Source organism: Paralichthys olivaceus, chromosome 10 (assembly GCF_024713975.1).
Source record: "Paralichthys olivaceus isolate ysfri-2021 chromosome 10, ASM2471397v2, whole genome shotgun sequence".
NCBI lineage: Eukaryota > Metazoa > Chordata > Actinopteri > Pleuronectiformes > Paralichthyidae > Paralichthys > Paralichthys olivaceus.
In genome coordinates, this window is record NC_091102.1 from 9,715,132 (window position 1) to 9,734,996 (window position 19,865).

Sequence of the window (19,865 nt, forward strand, 5' to 3'; positions counted from 1 at the left end):
GATATAGCTCATGGGAACCTCATATTGGTCTGTAAAAATTGGATTAAAACTGAAACTGCACTGGTTGGCGGAGGCTTCCATCTGAAGGGCTGTAAATTGTTTAAATATGTGGTGATTTGAAAAACGAATATTTCACCTCCTTTTTAGATTATACAGGCCTGGTGAGTTGTGCTGGAATTGTGAGCCTCATGTGTCTTATTCAACAAAACATCTGCAATGGGAGGGGTCCACCTGAACGCTCCGGGGACATATTAACACATGTAACAACATTTTCTCTTTGTTTTCACGCAATGTTCTCGTGAAAATGCAAGTTCTCACAGAAATGAACTATAAAGCCTAATAAATTAATTTAAATTACTTATAACACAGTAATAGAAAGTTTGCAATTTGTGTGCTGTTTATTTAATTGATTAATAGGTCTTCAATGGAATATAATATTATACATTTCAAAAGTCAAATTTCATAATCTTTAATTTGAAAAAGATTATTTCTCTTCCACCCTCATTGACGAAGCTGTTGCCTTGCAAAATGCTATTTTTACAGAGTTAATTTTCTGCTGAATAATAAGATTAATGTCTAGTTTTTTGTAGAGAAAGAAAACATTAGCCGCATTGGTTTTATTTTACAGCCTCTGTTGTTCTATAGCCACCAAAAGCATTCATCAATGACTATACTTTTTAAAATGAAATTATCAGCACTACACACTGTGTTTCTATTTAGTTTCAATAATCAATATTAAGCTTAATAAAGGGCAAACATAAATCACCTGATACTCATTTATATAAAAGAGAATTTCCTTCTAAACAAAATAAGTTTTGTTCAAAAGTACTATACTTCCAATATAAATACAATGTTGTTACCTTTACTATGGGAGTTCATTCTTACTGGGATTATTTGTATTCAACCACATCTCACAGTCTTGATCAGTGAATGGAACACATTGTATCTCGAGGTCATTTGATGATGTAATGAGCGGAGGCACTTTCATTCTCTGACGATGACTCTGGGATGCAGTTGAAAGTTGATCAAACTTTGTCACATGTTGTCGTCACCATGCTGTGTGGTGTTTCCTGATCTGCTTTGATCTGCAAACTCCAGACAGCACATGCTCGTTCATTCTCTAAAGTCATCAGAAGTGCAACAGACTGCAGCTGTGAATGATGCATTTGTGAGTTCAGAGCTTAGTCATAGTCAAAGAAGTAGGCTAATAATTCATGTCTGCCTTTTTAAGTATGCAAACTTATCTAGAGCTCCTTTCACATGTTCTAGGTCTGGGATTGAATTGACCATTTTACATGTCACTAAGGTTGCAGCATTAATTTTGATGTATACTGAGTAAAGAGGCAAACATCCATTCACACCTACAGTCTAATTTGTGTCTTTTTATATCCCAAAGCCAATCTGCATGTCTTTGGACTGTGGGCAGAAGCCTTAGTATCTGGAGAAAACCCACAGACACAAGGAGAACATGCAAACTCCACACACAAAGACAGAAAGAAATTCAGGTTCTGACATACTTGTTCCACAAAAAGCTGTTGAATCCTATTTATTGGAAATTCCCTGAGGCTAAATCCAATAACAACATTAAAAAAAAAGGCATATTTAAGTTAAACATCTCAATCTCTGTCTTTTACTGGCTCTAAAACTCAGGAGTAGCGTGGACGCTAGACAAATTCATAACAGAATTTATGTTTTGGGTTTTTTTTAGTAGAGAGGTTTGTATTTATTTATATTTATGCTTATATTTAAAATTATTTGTGTTAGTCTAATCTTTTCAAATCTTACAACTTGTTGTTTTTGCACAGTAATCTGCAAACCTGATCTTGTGCTATTGTTCCCTTGCTCAGTGAAATAAGTTTCTTGTTTTCTTGTGGTGAGGATTTTACAGCTGCCACCTGCATGCAGCTGTTTTCCTGATTGGAAACTCATGCTCATCGTTGATGATGCACATCAAATTTGCATTTTTCAAGGGGAAACTGAAATCTGATTTGAGAGTACGATGTGCATGTGGGGGACACAATGGAAAAATCTATCAAATGCAAAGGCACAGTTTAAAATCATGTTATGTGCTAAAGACAGCTGTAAAGGTAATTTGGGAAAATCTGTCAGTTTATGGTTAGACTGAATTCCATTTGATGTCTTCACTGACATTACGACGTGATAATCATTACTACGCCGCGATCATATTTCCATTTCTTTTCTTGTTGCGCTCACCCTCCCACAGTGATGTTGGGTTTTAGACTGTGAAATGAAGACATAAATCCTACTGCAGAAAGAGTCTGCATCATCCGTGGCTCTTTTTAAAAAAAAGGCTGCTTGGCAAAATGGAACGATGTAGATCATTAAGTTTTGATTCACTGAAATATTTTCCTAGTGTCATCAATTATGTAATGTGCAGGAGAATTTGTTACCAGAATATGCTGTCTGTCTTTCTTTATTGATTTGAAAACACCTATAACAAACGATGCTGATTATTGTCAGACCCAATAAGAAATAACCATTGTTCTTCTTCTAGACCAAATAATGTTAAAGGTCTGACAAGGCACAAGATGTTTCTGAAATTAGAAACTGTATTTTTAATTTAATTACATAGACTATAAATCTCATTTCATGTGAGGATGACAGTCCCTGACACTGGGTGTGTAAGCTACAGTTCTGACAAACTAAGTGTTACTATATATTTTATTGGATGTTGTTTATTCACACTGACTCACCCACGTTTGTTTTGTCTCTGAAGGTGTGAAAGGACTCTTATTAACCGAAGTGGCTCAGAGTCACATTTCACAATGTTTACCAAGTAGTTTATCACCATCTTCACACAGTCACCAGCTCTTTAAGTGCTGGCGTATCTCGAAAGAATGTCCACCAGCTTTTGGATGTACCACATGTTTTGGATGTTGCTGATATGATAGGACAATGGAAATAAAAAATAAAAGCACAAACACATGAAGGGTGTTTATCTGTCTTGAAATACAGTTCGGCTAAGTAGCTTTCACGAAAAAGACCTATTTACATACACACATACAGCGTTCTGCTGCACACACATTGAATACACAGAGTTGGCACATGTGCTCACTCATGTCTACCATTCAAACACACACTATACTACTCCAACTACTACTATGTCAAAATGTCAAAAAAGAAAACATAAAATATTTTTTTTGTCTTTGAAACAATTGATCTTTACAGGATATAAGTCACTGCAACAAACCTCCATTTCCCCTCTTTGGGTTTGTCGAATAGTTTGAGGTCAATATCACTGCATGATCTGATGAAAACTGTGTTAGATGTGTTACCCTCATCAAGTCCCTTCGATATTATCCCTAAAAAACAGTTGAGGTTCAGTCGGTCTGAACTCCAGGGTCTGTTTTCTCATCATCAATAGTTCTTTGTCTTCAAATATGCAGACCTAAAACAGTCAATTTCTAAATAATAAAAAAATGCTAAAAGAGGTAGTGCTAGACAAAGTTCTACAAAAACAATATTTCTGAGAGCTTTTATCCTTGGGTCTGTAAACTACATAGCATTGATGCAGCTTTGCTTAGACTTACCAGTGATTTACCGCAAGCTGCCAATCCGTATGCATGTTCTGTGGTATTATTGCAGTTAGTTGATATTCTATGTTACTAATGGACCTCAGTGTAGCCTTCAATGCCATCGACCACTCCTGCCTCATTGAACGATTTTGGCTAAAAGATGCAGTTTTCACACATCACACCTCTGTAAGCCTAACTTTGGCTTCAAGTCTACCTCAGGGTTTAATTAAAAACACTAGGGCTTTATATGCACCACACATCTGCCTGTTTGAGTCTCACTGTTCCACAGTAGAGGTGAAAATGAAGGAACTTTTACTGGGATATATTTTTGTCTTCTGACAACTTAAATCTTAGTTTCATACTCACCTTTGCAGGATGGCATTTTTATAAAAACTGGTATACTCTTGTCTTTATTTATTTATTTTAACATGGATCATGGGAAAACAAATAATAATGAATCAACCTATATTATTATGTTTTCATTGAATCAGTGAGTAGTTTTAAGCATCTAACCTGCTGTAGTGAGAGGTTTTTGATTTTAATGCGACCAAATTTTTTGTGAATTTTTGAACATCATACATTTGATATAGATTAATTCAACTTTAACTAATGATTTAGTGAATTGGTGTAATCCTTTTGGAAAAGTTCTAAATGTATATAAATAGGTACATATACACATATATACAAATACATAGTCATGCATACATATAAGTAGTCATGTTAAATGTATTAAGAATGTGTAAATTTGAACAGTTTAAAACGTTTTTTTTGTACTTTGCAGGTGAGCATCTTCGTGTATGTCCTCAAGGAAACACATGTTGCACCCAGGAAATGGAGGACACATTTGGACAACAGAGTAAACAGGACTTTGAAAATCTGGTTGATGAAATGAGTCATGAATTGAGGAGCACCTTTGTTTCCAGACACAAGAGATTTGATGGTAAGTCTTAAATCTATTTTTTTCATGTAATTTATGTTTTAGTGGTCATTCACAGTAGAATACATTTCCACAAAAAGGTAAATCAAGGGATTGAGACTGTATGTGTTAATTTGAAAGGATTCTCAGTTTGTGCGTTTGTAGCTGTCCTCCTCCAGAGGAGATGAGATGTGAAAATCTCATTAACATGCCTTGGAGTGAAGAGCCCTCTTGTTGGATTAGACAAACATGGTTTCCGGCACAGCAGATTGACAGCCTGAACAGCAGAACACTGTCAAACTCTGCATTATTAAGGTTGTTTGGTGGTTTTTGTGCAGTGTGTGATCTAGTCTCGGCCCCACGGTGACTGTCTTGACCACCGCACATCCGCTGAGCCTCAGCTATGGGAGCGGCCGCGTGTGCCCATTACTGAACCAAGCTCATTCTACCTCCTCTCCGCCTCTCCCGGTTCAGTATCCATCCCCATAGAGTGCAGCTCCTAGTAGATACAGTTTAATGAGAAATAATAATCCCTCCTGCCCCAGCTCTCAACATTAGACTGTGTGGAGGAGCAGCAGCTTATCACTGTGGACAACGGTGAAGGGTGGTGGAGGTGAAAATTGTCAACCACGGCCACTTGCCTGCATTGTCATACAATTTATTAGAGATCCAGCATAAAACCTTTTAATGAGATACCACTGAAAAGCCTTTTTAAGATGACTGAGTATGAAATGTATTTTTCTCCAAATGAATGGCAGAACAAAACTAAATTCTTCTTCAAAATACTACCTTATGTTTGGCATTTATATAAGGCAAACCATTTAATTTAAAACCAAAGCTTAAATTTTTCAATCTGTGGTTGATAAATGTTTATTTTAGTGTAAGTTCTCACTGTAATTGTGAAGAATCGGGAAAGGTGCGTGTAACCATCAAACTTTGGCAACCTTTACCAAACTAATGGTCAAACATCAGTGTCAGAGTGAGCAACATGTTATTTATTAATGCTCTCGCCAACACAAAAAAAGGTTTCTCACAGGAGAAAGAAAAGAGAAATTTTGAAACAACACAATATAAAGTTATAAAAACCAGAATAGCCAACGGGTAGAGGGAGTTAAAAGTTTGAAGAGCTTTGTACAAGTGAGCTGAGACTATTCCACAGTTTATGAGCAGCAACAGAAAAAACAGAATCACCCTAATAAAAGGATATTGTATAAGATAAGATAAAATAAACCTTTATAAGTCCCACTACCTGCACAGCAACAAGAGAGGCAGTAAAATGTATGAACACAAAGAAACATAAAGATATTAAAAAATATATTTGCAATCAGAACATTTACAATGTACACAGCATTGCACTTATAAGATATTGAAATTGCATTGATAGAAAATAAGTTAATTTAAGCTCAACATTTTGCAATCTGCACATATAACCAATAGAGAAGAGACTAATTCACTCCACAGTACTGTGTACAGATCTCATTTATATACAGGAATAATACATAGTGGTGTCTGTTGCCTGAGACATGCATGTGTTGCATATACAGCAGCAGATAAACAAGCTTTCTCCTGTCATCTAGTTACACATGCACATAAACAACAGGGCCGCGAGTGAATTTTGAGCGTTATTAGCAAATCAATCATCTTAAAGCTGAACTTTCGCTGACACTTTTTCTGCTCTTTGTCATAGATCTATTTTCCCGCTTGTCATCCATAGAATTTAAATTGCAAAACAGCAATCTCTTAAAAAACGGAGAAGTCTATGGGCGATGAATCTTGAACCGTCTCTGAATTCAACATCGTTATTGAGTCGTATAGTCGCACAACCGGTGCAGATGAGATGAGATGACTGAGCTGATGGTGCTTTACAGCTGCTTCTATTCAGGGCTTTCACAGGTGCACGAGCAACAGGAGCCGCTCAGACTAAGAGACACAAAAGTGACAATATTGTCTTTATACAACACAACTAAAGCATTATAACAGATGCCTAAGTAAAATAAAAGATCACACAGTTCTTGGATTTTCTTTTTTTTCTTGAACGGATGTGCTTCAACAGTATCAGTGAACCATGGCATATTTGGTTTTAGGAATTAAGCCTGTTAATCATATCCTGACAGACGTTATTTTAGATCCACATAATGATATGTGTTTACTCATGACTCCAACTTTGTCTCGACTAAATTGGGGCTGAGTCTTTGCAGATGTTAAGTTGCAGTGGCAGCTGTTCTCTCCTTCCACCTTTGTGATTCTTAACCATACGTTGTGCTGCAGGCGAAAGCCTCTTGTAACGTCTGTGGTTTGTTTTGAGTTTGACTGTACTTTTGAGGCTCTCAGCCGTAGACTCTCTCTGTACTGTTTGATATGATTGCGTCGTGGGTAATTAAAAAGGTTAGTGTGTTTGTAGTGAGCCTGCTTGGTCTGGTCCTTGTCAGACTTTTGATGTCAGAACTACACCCATGCAACAACTCTTCTAAGTAGGAGCTCCTTGTTTCGTCTTGGCACCCCTCCTCTTTGTTTGTTTGTGTTTCCTTCATGCAAAGTTCATCCCTGTATCCACTGGAGGAATGCAAATCATTGACCAAATAAAGGAAAATATAGTTGCTTGAGCAGCACATCAAGATAAATCAATAACAAGAAACGATATATATATTGTCATATAGCTTCAGCCTGATTTGATTTCGGATTTATCATGACATATTTTTTGAGTCTAGTCTGTTTTATTTTATTATTTTTAAAGTCTTGAGGGTTTGTAGCTTACCAATGTTATTAATAATGCTCATTAAAATGGCTTGGTCTCAATGTGCCCTACAAGATATGGTAAATGGAAAATGGTCTGTATTTATAAACACACATTCATACAGTGCATCTATGGGCAGCACTTTTTTCTCTTTTTCTATGAGGGGCCATTCAGGGTTCAGTATCTTGCCCACAGACACTCTAAGAATGGAGATAAAGATCTGCCGACCTTATGGTTGGAGGACGACCGCTCTACACCTCAGCCACAGCTGCCCCAGGATACTACCTTAAAGCATTTGTTGTATGATCTGTTAACATCTTGTAATTTTAGTAGATATATAAATAACTTAAAAATCTAATATGCCAACGTAAATATGACCTCTCCCCTAGATCAAGATCTCAGGGTTTAACAGCAACACCCCCAAAGATTCAGTTGATCCGAAAGTAATTCTAATCTTTGTCCTAAACCAGAAGCATAGATTTTCATGTTGGGCCATCTAAATATATCCAGTGCCACTATGAAATAATGTTTGAGTGATTAATAGAGCAATTTAATACTTAACAGTCAATGTCTTGTCTTTCTATGCCCATTCCTTTTAAACTGTGTAAACATATTGTATGAAACAAATACTATTGAGTTACAGTATGCAACTCTCAGATGATTGCACACTGCCCAGAAACTCAATGTCACAACGACTGGGTGATGTCTGTCTGTTTTTTTTTTTTTGTTGTTTTTTCCAGGAACATACACTTCTATAGCCAGCATGTGATTCCTGGAAGCGTGCATAAATAAATAAGTGATATTTTGATCAGCTGCTGTCAAGATGGTGAATGTCATGAGGAGGACTCCAGTGAGGGAGGAAATGGGGTTTGTTCAGCAGCACTTAGACGCATGACTCCAGGCACCCTTCCTTCTCTTGGGGTTTGCTGCCACTCTCCATAATTTCCTCCACGTCAGAGCAGATGCCTCGTGCAGGTTTCAGCTCTGCGGCTCCTCTGCTGTCTGGAGACGCTGTGTCTGCTGAGGGGTCCTGACTGACCACCCGCTACGGAAACATGCTATATTGATTTCTAGATTTGATTTTCACCTTAAAATTAATTGAATCTGAGTGTTTGAATTGGTGGTGGTGAATAGTTGTGAGCAGGAGATATTAGCGGAGATTTAATGCTGCTAGAAAATAAAACTGATTTCAAATGTAAAAAAAATTTTCGGGCCTTGAGAGTGAGCCAGAACACTTAAGATTCAAACAATACAGTGTTGTTGGTTCAGAGAGAAGCTCTTTACTATCTGTTTAGCACCTGGCTGTGTAGTCCCACCCACACAGAGTCAGTGTATGTGTATATTTCCTTCTCTTTATGCAGAGTTTGTGATGAGTCTTACTGTATCTGACAGAAGCTGGCCAGCCCACGCATAGCTGACACCGCAGCCTATGTGTCACAGTGAGAGGGCACAGTCTCGACTATGCCAAGACCATTTGAGCAGCAATACAGGATATCCACAATCATACAAAGGTGCACAACTGTATGAGTCGTACAGAGAAACAGCATCATTTGAAAAAATCAATGTCAAACATGCCGCAATCTATCATTTAATGTGCTAATTTATGCACATCTGAATATTGTTATCCCCATAATACACACCCTAAAACCACAGGAAACTCAAGAATTATTTTTCTGCTTTGCTTATTAAAGAGTAAATCATTCGTCTTAATTGCAAATCAATTGTTGGCCCTCCTAACCAACAACACCATGGGGCTGGGCGGCCAAACAGAATATTAATGCGCTCCACCCTCCACGATTGATCTTTTGCAAAGTTAAAACAAGCACACAAGCATGTTGGATTTTGTGTACTTATACATGAATATAAAAAGTGAATTCCCCTCTCCCCTCAGCAGCCGCATATAGTCGATGTGCCCTTGGGCAAAGAAGTTAACTCAGAATGACTCCAAAGAAGCTGCCAACCATAGAGGAGCATACACAGCGCTGGCCTCTACCGCTGTGTGTGGCTAGATGAATGTGGACCCGGACGATGCTGAAAAGGGCATGCTTGCTCAGCAAAGCCATTCTTTACCTAAGAAATCCTATTGGACCCTCCAGTTAGAGTTCGTAGAATTCAGGTAGGAATTCCACAGTACACGTCCCTCTGCAGTGTTTTTAGGAAGATTTTTACACAGAAATGTCTGCGACTGAATCAATCCTCAGTGGGGTTTCAGACGGAAAGGCCTATCTGTTGTATATGAGCTTTCTCAGGATTCTGTGTGGTAGAGGGCAAAATGTCAAATTCCAATCCAAACCATTTCTCTATTTCTGAATATGGTAACTTTCAAGTTTGATGAGACTACATTAGTATATATAAGTTTACAATCCATTCGACTTTTTCGTTGGATATCTTTGACATGCCAGTATATCATTTACTTTTTTTATGTCAGCAGCTGGGATTTTATTGGAAGGCTTTGCTTTTAACTGTCACTGTGCGATGGTGTGCCAGCAGTTCTTCCTGACAGACCAATCAATGACCCAGCTCCTGACTGACATGTGACGTTCAGAGTGCTCCTTTTGGCAGCCAAATTGCAACTTCAAGGTACAGCTCTAAGGGGCTGGAAACCTATAGCTGCATACTTTATACAATGAGGTTTTAATGATCACAAAGCTGGTTCCCTTTTTGATGACTTGTGGTCCTGTAGAAAAAGAGGGCTATGGTTGAGATAACAAGCTGTTTACTCAGATGCATGAGGGCGTGTTTACAATAATTTGTTTTACAAAGCAGACTTCTGACAAGTTACCAGAAAAAAATTGTGGCTTGAAGTCACTTGTATGTTTGTCTTTTTTGGTTGGTGTTTGGCCTTGAAATCAAATGTTGAATTTCAATATTGATTGTGATTTTTATTCACAAGAATTCAAATCAATTCAACCAGTTCCTTGCAATTGTCAGCAGCTCCATTGTATTTCTACAAAAGATCCAGATTCCATAACCGCCGGTCAAACAAACTCCATCCTGGACCTCGAAGGTCCAAAAGATTTACCTCGTAAAGCTTTTAAGACCTTGCCCCCAAGATGTTTTATCAAATCACCATTCCCCCACAACCTAACAAATTTGTAGCATCCTCCATTTAACACAAAATTGATAAATCACTGAGGCCCTAGTTTTGGCAAATAAAGATGAACAAATAATCTTCTGACTCAGTGTATCGATTCCTAATTTGCACTTTTCTCTAAGGCGCAGTTTAAATCTACAGAAGCTTGCATCCTTACATGCATTTTATTTACCTGTAATTCGTCTGGGATAAGTTGACACAGACCTTGATTCATTGTATGCTTTTGATTACTATGTTTGTGCACAAATATATGTAGAGTTCTACTTGCACAGATCACAATTTTTTGACCTGAGGTAATCAGCCGAGTCAGACCTGAAGTAGACGGGCATACTGTTGTGTCCGAACCTGACCCAAGTCAAGTTTTCCCTGATTACAAGCACGTGCAGCAAAAAATTATCAAGTAGATAACACAGCCAAACATGATCAAATCCGACCCGAACCCAAATATCATTTCAAAATCTTTGTTGGACAGCTTCCGACGGGTCCCCAAGGGCTCTTGAGTTATTATTTCTGCTGGCCAGTTTCCCTTTAGTGTCTTCACAGCTATGGTCCATCCACAGATGCCTCCACTGGTTTAGTTCCTCAGACCAAATCATGTTTCACTCCAAAGTATCTATTATCTCCAAATCCTGAGTGAAAAAAACACAGGATGCCCATTTTCATCATCTCGCTTTAAGATTTGAAACAGGAGTGGTCTGTTTGAAGATACATCTCTGCCATGAAGCTGAGCATCCATCAGCAGATACACAGACTTCCCCTTCATCACAGAGAAAGGCTGTGTGAAACCTTCTTTACAGCTCTGAGTGCACAGTGAGGAACTGGAGCCAAACTGAAATAAATCAGCAAAATGTTTAGTCAAGTTCGGTCCATCAGAATCAACTCTGTCCAGCATTTCAGCTTAATCTTAATTACTACAATGTTTTAATGATTTAATGAACTTTCCTGTTCATTTCTATTCTCGTAGATTTCCCTAAATTTGCAATTATAGAATAGGATCCCTCTCATGAATTCCCAGTAATTAGATTTAGATGTCTATTTTAACTTAATAGTGTTGTCACTGACTCATACCGAGTTCATACATAATGTTATTATTAATAATCACTCCAAAACAAAGCTTAGATTTTTATCAAATATACTTTCTGCATTAACCATTAGATTTATCTTAATCACATAAGATATTTATCTCAGCTGACACTTTTGACTGAAATATCTAAAATAAAGTTTTTTTTTAATTTAAATGAAATTAGTTTTGAAACTGCCATTAATCAGTGTACACATCGCTCAGCGCCACTGACAGTTTTCATTACCAAAAACCAGTCACTGAAGCACAAATCATGTTTGGAGAGATTTGCATATTCTGTCTGTCAATCACAACGTAATCGAGAGAATACTCCAAATATCCATATACAACACAAGTCCTGCAAACGGTGGATGTCATATCCTTTGAGAAGAAACACGTGTGAATGTAACATATCCAATGAATTTGTTAATCATGTTGTTGGTGTGCAACAACTAATCAGATGTGATTGGATGTGGTATCATGGAGAGTCGCAGCATTGTGTGATCTGTCATTTCACCTGAATCACTGCGCACTAATGACCACTTGAGAACCATTACAGCTTTGTCAGGGCCATTCTGATAAGTGACTGTAATCTGCACGGCTCAGAGGAGGCACATGGATCTGTTCGAATTATCAGATGTGACCTAGCTACCATGAACTGCTGTGCAGATGTGCTACAGACGCTAATTCAGGAATCGACCTGTAACAGCTGTACAAATTATGATGGCAAATGTTGAAGTTGGGTAATGTAGTGGATGGATGGATGAATGGATGGACATTTACACATGAGGCCGCCATTTGTTTACCATTAGAAACCATTAGTCGTTAGTGTTTCCATGACGCCAAAGGTTTGGTATCCTAAATCTGAGGGTATGAATAAATTATACCTTTATCGTCATTGAGGTTGAAGGACTAGTTTGTTGTGGAAGACAATGGTTGAAGTTACTGTAAAATGCACTTACCAGTCTCAAACATCTGTATAGTCATCTCTGATGATGACAAAAAATGGAACAGGGTTCACGGTATTAATAACTGACGTACATTTACCGCTCTTACCACATCCATATACCAGTGAGAAACTAGAGGCTTTAAAGCTTCACCAATCAATGTTTTTATTAACAAATGATTGTACCATGGGCAACTTTTTACGAATGGGCCTGTGGCTGAAATTACTCTGGCCAAAGAAAGTGGGCAATGTATGATTGATATATAACAAGCAGTATGTTGCTTATAGTTAACAATCTACAAAGAGCTATCTAGAGATCCAGGATGAATGAAAATCCTAATAATAATATAGATTATATATTGCACTTAAATGTATATTGTGTCCAAAAATATGCCCCAATTAAAGGCTAATCCGTCTGCTGGGCGGGTAAATGATATGTATGAGATATTAATACCAGAATATTGTGTTTACAGCTCCTTCCACCACCATCAAGTGGCCAAAAATCAATTAATGCTGCTTTAATGCTTTGGGTTGAGGATATTGCCCTATAAAGCGCAGAAATTTAGGAATATAAAAGCTTTTTTGTAATCACCACTATCCTTTATAGGATTGGAGTCTCTCATACTAGACTTGAACTCTTTCATTTTGCCGTTAAATGCTCAGAGTTTCAAAGCCTATTTAAATATTAATCTTGGTCCTTGCAAAGCAGCACTTTCATTACAGAAATGTAATCATCTCATCTTCGTTTCTGGTGAATCACATGATATCATGTGAAAAACAACAAGGTGCCTGAAAGGGGACAGACTGTATCCTATAGGAGGATAATTTATTGCACATCATATGACAGCCTTATGCTTCCAGAATATGGAACAATACTCCAGTCAGAATCTGTATATAGGATTCATCCACCTATGTGCTGTCTATCAGGGTACATTAATATATTGAGGGTTCAAAGGTGCAATATGGAAAATTCGGCTTTATGCACTGCAAACACAGAACTTATTGCTTTGTAGAAATATATGAGGGAGGCTCCTATTGCAATATCAAAAGTAGTTTACTGTCGATAAAAAATCAACAAAGCTGTGAGGTCTCTTCAAAATTAAATCAACATCACAACACCCTCACTGATATGATGTTTTAGAATTTTTGGGGTGTCTGTAACTTTGCTGTTGGAATTGAAATAGAGCAAGCTTCATCTTTAGGCAGTATTTTATTGCTGTAATTCCAATATCTAGCCAATAAATTCATAATTCTCTGTCTTGAGAACTGCTCATCTTATCAGCTTTACACTTGGAATGTGTATTGTTAAGGGCCCAAAGTGGTGAAGTGTCAGATTTGGTGCAATTTGGACAAGTGAGGGTTAGGATTCAGGTTCAGGTTCAATGTTAATAAATTTAACTAACAGGCGACCATCGCTCTGTAGCAGTGGCACCTGGGACTCATTGACATAATGACATTGTAATTTGCCGTTTATCGGCAATGACAAGGCAGTAGTTGGTCTTTACATGCCAATTTTAAAGTTTCAGAAAGAAAGATGCAACCCATTTCAAACAGGCATTTTAGAATGGACCCTGCTCTAGCAATCACAAATGTAGGGAGGGTTTGCATAGGTACTAAAGCATATCTCTGTGCCATGTACAGAATCATTTATATACATCCACATATGAGAGAAAATCAGAAAATAACTTAACCCTTTTTTCATTTCTTCCAAACTCAGAATTCTTCCTGGAGCTCCTGGAGAACACAGAGAGGTCCCTGAACGAGATGTTTGTGAGGACTTATGGCAAACCATACATGCAGAACTCAGAGGTCTTTGAGAACCTGTTTGCTGAGCTGAAACGCTATTACACCGGGGGGAACGTTAACCTGGAGGAAATGCTTAATGACTTTTGGTCACGGCTACTGGAGCGTATGTTCACGCTGCTCAACTCCCAGTATGTCATCACCGAGGACTATCTGGAGTGTATCAGTAAGTACACCGACCAGCTCAAGCCCTTTGGAGACGTGCCCAGGAAGCTCAAGGCTCAGGTTACGCGGGCATTCATCGCTGCTCGCACATTCGTCCAGGGGCTCTCTGTCGGCCGAGAGGTGGCACAGAGAGTGTCAAAGGTAAATGTTCTCACTCTTTCAGGTAAAACGCCTAATCAACTGCTAAATAATCAGTATTTGACCTCGGCTGAAATTAAGACTTAAAATAAATTTGAACAGGCTCAAGTTACACAATTCCCCTGGTTTTTACGCATGAACACAGCTCCTGCCAGATACTTCTCTGACTAATGTGGGCTCTCCTGGTGCATGTCCTCAGGAAGTGTGGGGCTCACGGCGGCTTGTTCAGGTGCTGTCTAGAAAACAGCGCTCAGGAGAAATGCCCCCAGACACTGAAAACAGAGAAACAAAGACAATCCTTGCCCATCACTGTTTATTGCTGTCTTGCCTAATATTTGTTTCGCCCACTACGCAGCAGCCATTAATCACGCTGTAGGCTTAGTATTCTGTTTGATGCAATGTAATCTTAATGTAGCTTCTGCGGTATATCCTGCTATCCTGGGAGTGTGTGGGGTTTTGATCATGTACAAAGAAAGATTAAAGGGAAAGCAAAAAGGCTACGGCTTGGATTTATTCACCCTAGACAACAACAGGACTGCGAGCCTCATTCTGGGTAAGAAGAACTGTTAAGCACTACACTGCAAATCCCCTGCCACCCTGCTTTCTTTTCACCACTGTATTAATAGGAGTTGGATTGGATAATCAACACTATGTTAAATATTTATAGGTTCTGCTGTAAAGTATAGACACAGACACCAATGAAACCAACCCTCAATCAGAGAGGGAGGGAAAGACCCTCAGGAGAGAAGACACTGATCCTCTTAAAGGAATCCAACATTCATTTTCTGCCGGTCCCACCACGGTGCACTTGTTGAACTTTGAACGCGTTCCCCTCACCGTCTGTGTCACACCTGCCCCCCCCTTGCCACTAGAAGTGGGGAGGCTCATGTAGACGCAGCCACAGAGGATGTGTTCTTAGTATGCGTTTACTGAGTTACACCCAGCATTTCGCATGTCCCCGCATCACCTCTTGACATTTCAGTGGGACCTGAGATCCAGGTCATGTGTCTGGGACTGCAACCCTTTGATCCCCAGGGTATAAACGCATCATGAGGGATTGGGTGTAAGCATAATGGAATAAGACACCCTGCTAGAGGGGGTCTGTTGCCCAGTGTCGCTAAGATGTGCCATCCATGCTTATTGCTGGATATATGAGTGTATATTGAATACAAGCAGACGATGTATTACTTTATTTCTATTTGCAGCTTAAGAGACAAAACACAAAACCCGGGCAGAGTGTCAGTGAGCAGATTTTGTTTCAGGAGTTTGTGTCTCAAAAACAAAGCTCAAAGTTATTCTGGATCATCAGTGCATCTGCCTCTGTTTATCCAAAGTGATTAAAATCTTTTCATTATTTGTCTAGTTTCTGAATTGTAGATTTGTTTAAAATCTCTAATTGATAAATACATAGAAAACATTTATTATCTGAATACACTCACTGTAGGAAGATAGCTAGGTATCCAACGGCAAAGATGAAATCCAATGAAAAAATTAAAATAATAATAAATAATTTAAATCGTATAATGGCTTATGCTTTATTGTTTAAAGTATCATTTGGAATTGTCATTGCATTCTTATTTAATTTTTAACTTTGTTGTTGTATACAGTTTGTGTTTTATAAATAAGTAATAATAATATTTATATAATCTTACTCAGACAATTTTCTTTTGCTTTCCATAGTTTAGAGTTGAAAAAATAGCTTTACAGTAAAGTTAGTATTTTCTTCAATGACTAGAAATATGTAGAGACGGATAAAGATGTATGATTTTGCTATAATTACCTTTGTTTAATAGTTAGCAGTATTACGCTCAAACTACTAAACCGAAACTTGATGGAAGGATGGGTCAGAATCCATAAACGTTTGGTTCAGATCTGGATCAGGGGGCTGATCACGGAAGTTTTTAGAAAATAAGTCATGGATCTTAATGAAGATGCAGATCCAAACAAAAATGTAGATACTAGTGAGTTTATATATATTGGTAGACCTTCACCAAGGCCCAACATTCCCCTTATATTCTCATTCTAGTTTTTATTATAATCTACATATATCATCAGCTACTTAATGGTGAATAATAGTGATAGCACACTGGAAAGTCCTGTTTGCAGAAGACCTGTTCAATAACCTATGCCTATTAAATAACGTGTCCTCAGTAACTAAGAGCTGATTCTGACTCTGTTGCAGCAACACGCCTTTTATTCTGCTCCTTAGGTATTAATGAAAAAAAGCAGCCTCACACCTCTGTGTGATTATTAGCTGCAATCAATGGTATTCAACCTTGCTGAGTACGTGGGGTTTTACAGGTCACTGTATTTTTGTAAATTACATTTGTATGAGTTGACTGACATAATAAAATTGTTATTTAAAAAGTGGGACAATACATAAATTGGAAAACAGACCAATCATAATTAGTAAACCTATGTCCCATATTGGAAATGATTGTAAAACACATTAAAGCCTTTGAGATACAAACCCAGGTGGGCCAAGCTGCATAAATATAAACAGCTACTACAAGAAATTATTCAGTTATTCCAAAAAGTCAAATGTTGCAGGAAGATTTCCAAGACCCATGGTTGGCAGCATGATACACAAGTTTAAAATGTATGTTACAGCAGGAAAACCATCTTTAGCTCGTAAAAAAGAGCAAAACTTCTCCAGGAAGAATCACACATTTGAAAGCAGCAGCAGAGAAAAACCTCCAATTGCAGCCAAAGAAGGCGATAAAGACATCACTTCAACAAGAACTAACTTTGTCTCATATAAAAAATCAGCTGGAATATGCAAGGAAAAATTTTACTTTTATCGTTTTCGGAGTTGAATGAAACTTTTTGGATCAGCAGTTTATGGCATACGGCAAAACTAGACTTGAAGAACATCCCAACAGTCAAGCATGGAAACACGAGGTCCTTCCTGTTATGGGCATGTTTTGCCGCTGCAGGAAGTGGTTAACTTTGACCGTGTCACTGGGATCATGGATTCTTCGAAATAGAAGGACATTTTGAAGAAGATTATGGTGCTCTCTGAAATAGAAGCTTTGTAATCACTGGACATGTAAGGTGGTACATTCCAGGAATTGTTTCTGGAATGTCCTTGATTAGCATCCCAGTCCATGAATTTAAACTCACTAAAAACCTTTGGTGGGAAAACAGCATCAATGTAAAACATTTATTGTTTCACATTTTCTAGAGGGGCCGTGTGTGAGAACCCAAATGTCTGAGTCAGTTCCTCTGGACTTTCTCTGGAGCTTTTCCTGCGAGCTCCCTGGTAAAATGTCTGGAAAATGAGCCGGTGTGAAAATGTCCAGATCCAATTTTCCGGACTTTTACCAAAGTTTGTAAACTACGTCTGGTCATTAAGGTGTGACCCTAAGTGACCCATGCAAAGGCTCCTCCCAAGACTGACTGACTGAAACCTGGAAAACCAGTTTTGTCAAAGAGGATAAGAAGAAAAAGCCTCTCCATCCTTGATGCAATACACTTTTTTGTTATTGACATTCACAAATTGCAAAAATTCTCTTTAGTTAGATGTAAAAAAAAAATGTTGGTGCATTTATTTCCTCAATACCACAGTGTCATTACATTAGATTTTGATTTGATTTTCTTAAGGAAATGAGACATTAATAATTGTCAGGGTGGCGCTTTTAAAGGCAGATTTGTAGCCTGAAAGATGTTTAATAAAATACTTGTTGGCACTTCATGGAACACAGAAAAAAAGTAAAAGATTGCGCAGTCCATTAGCTGTGACCAAGGAGCTTTGATTCCAAACCTCTTGACAGGTCTTCAAGAGTGCAAGTATTAAAGTGTTTACAGTGGGACTGTTGAGTGCTGCTCTTTGGAAATCATGTAATAAAGTCTGTTTTAGTGGGTCATACAGTCAAGTTTGTGTTTGCTCTCTGAAATATCACTATACTGGCTCTAACAGCTCTGATAGGATTTTGCACCTTGCACAGCTAATCTAGCCAATGGCCGTCGTAGTCCTCAAATTTAGTCTGTGGGTATTTGTTCAATCTCACGATGCCTCCTGAATAAGGCTACGATCAAACATTTATCGAACAGGATTTTTACCACATCTACAACACTCTTCAACACTCGATCTTCGCACACTCGTAGCAAGAAGAGAACCTGAGTCAGGTGACAAGTCATTCCACTACACAAATATGGCTTCCCCTGTGTTGTTACACACGATTTAGTCCCTCCTGACTGACTCTTCCATCTCCAGCTGTCACACAATAACGTCACATAGTTTTTGTTTGTGAAATTAGGCAGAATGAAAAATGAAATATTGACAGATGATTATCTGAAGAGCAAAATGTTTGACAACTAATTCTGCCATAAGACAGAGCAAATAAATATTAAATTTTAATTCAGGGCAAATTCCCTAACAATGATCTCAAAGGCTATGATTGACAGTGACTGCATGCTAAGTGTTTTTTTAACTCTTTCTTTTCTTTCTGAATGTGTAAAAAAATCTTGAACAAAACATTTATTTCAAAAATAATCAAACAAACAGCAGATTTCTGATAAATTTAGAGATGTTCCAATTCCGTTTTTCCCTTCCAGAGACCGATTCCGCAACTGCACTTTACGTATAATGGCCAATTTCGAGTACAGATCCAATACCAGTGCTTTTTAAAAAGTAACACCATTTATGACACGCTTTAGCGCCTCCTCAGATGCTGTACAAGTGTACATAAGCAATTGGACTGGCTTGTGTTTCTTGAAGACATTTCACCCTTTTTCCAAGAGCCATCTTCAGTTCTGTAGGTTTTAGATATTTCACCTGTACCTGAAACCTCCCACAAGTCATTTAAAAAACTTGCTGATGTCAGTTTCCAATGGTGGAGTTGGAATATCTCCACATAAACGTTGCAATGTATATATATATATACACACTGTATTTGACTTCCCTGAACAATTCATAGAAACATTGCCAAGAAATTCATAGTGCATCCAGACAAATTAAAAATGGGAAACATTCAAACTCTGTGTAACGAAAAATTGCAAAATCTGGTTAAAATGATGATATGTTTGATTGGAGCGTCCCAGATGCTAATGACCACTGTCTCACTCTGTGTCCTTGCAGGTCAGCAGCACTCCAGCTTGTATGCGAGCGCTGACAAAGATGCTTTACTGCCCTTTTTGTCAGGGCATGCCAGCAGTTAAACCCTGTAAGAACTACTGCCTGAATGTCATGAAGGGCTGCCTGGCCAATCAGGCGGACCTGGATCCAGAGTGGAACCAGTACATTGGTAAGTCTTATAGATGTTTCTTATTCTGTATGTTTATCTATGTTTTGTAGCTTTATAATGCATGTGTTTGATGCAGAATATCTAATCGTATTAGCACTCACAATAATGAGGCATTTTTATAGATTAAGTTCTTTCACCTAGTCCGTCCGAGCATTTGGTGCTCTACAGTGTTACATTTTAATTGCAGATCGAGTCCAGAAAATAACATGAATTACTTTAAAACTGCA

General features: G+C 38.1%; 1 protein-coding gene across 3 annotated transcripts in view; it reads left to right on the plus strand.

Annotated features, from left to right (window-relative positions):
• Positions 1-19,865, plus strand: part of LOC109631434 (glypican-6) — a 79,221-nt gene that overhangs the window by 15,786 nt on the left and 43,570 nt on the right. For 2 of the 3 annotated variants that reach the window (XM_020090200.2, XM_020090201.2), the window contains exons 2-4: positions 4,318-4,476; positions 14,004-14,395; positions 19,473-19,638. In XM_020090200.2, coding sequence (XP_019945759.2) covers positions 4,318-4,476; positions 14,004-14,395; positions 19,473-19,638 — 717 coding nt within the window. Of the gene's footprint in view, positions 1-4,317; positions 4,477-8,814; positions 9,303-14,003; positions 14,396-19,472; positions 19,639-19,865 lie in introns of those variants that run through there. The other variant, XM_069533215.1, reaches the window with a different exon arrangement.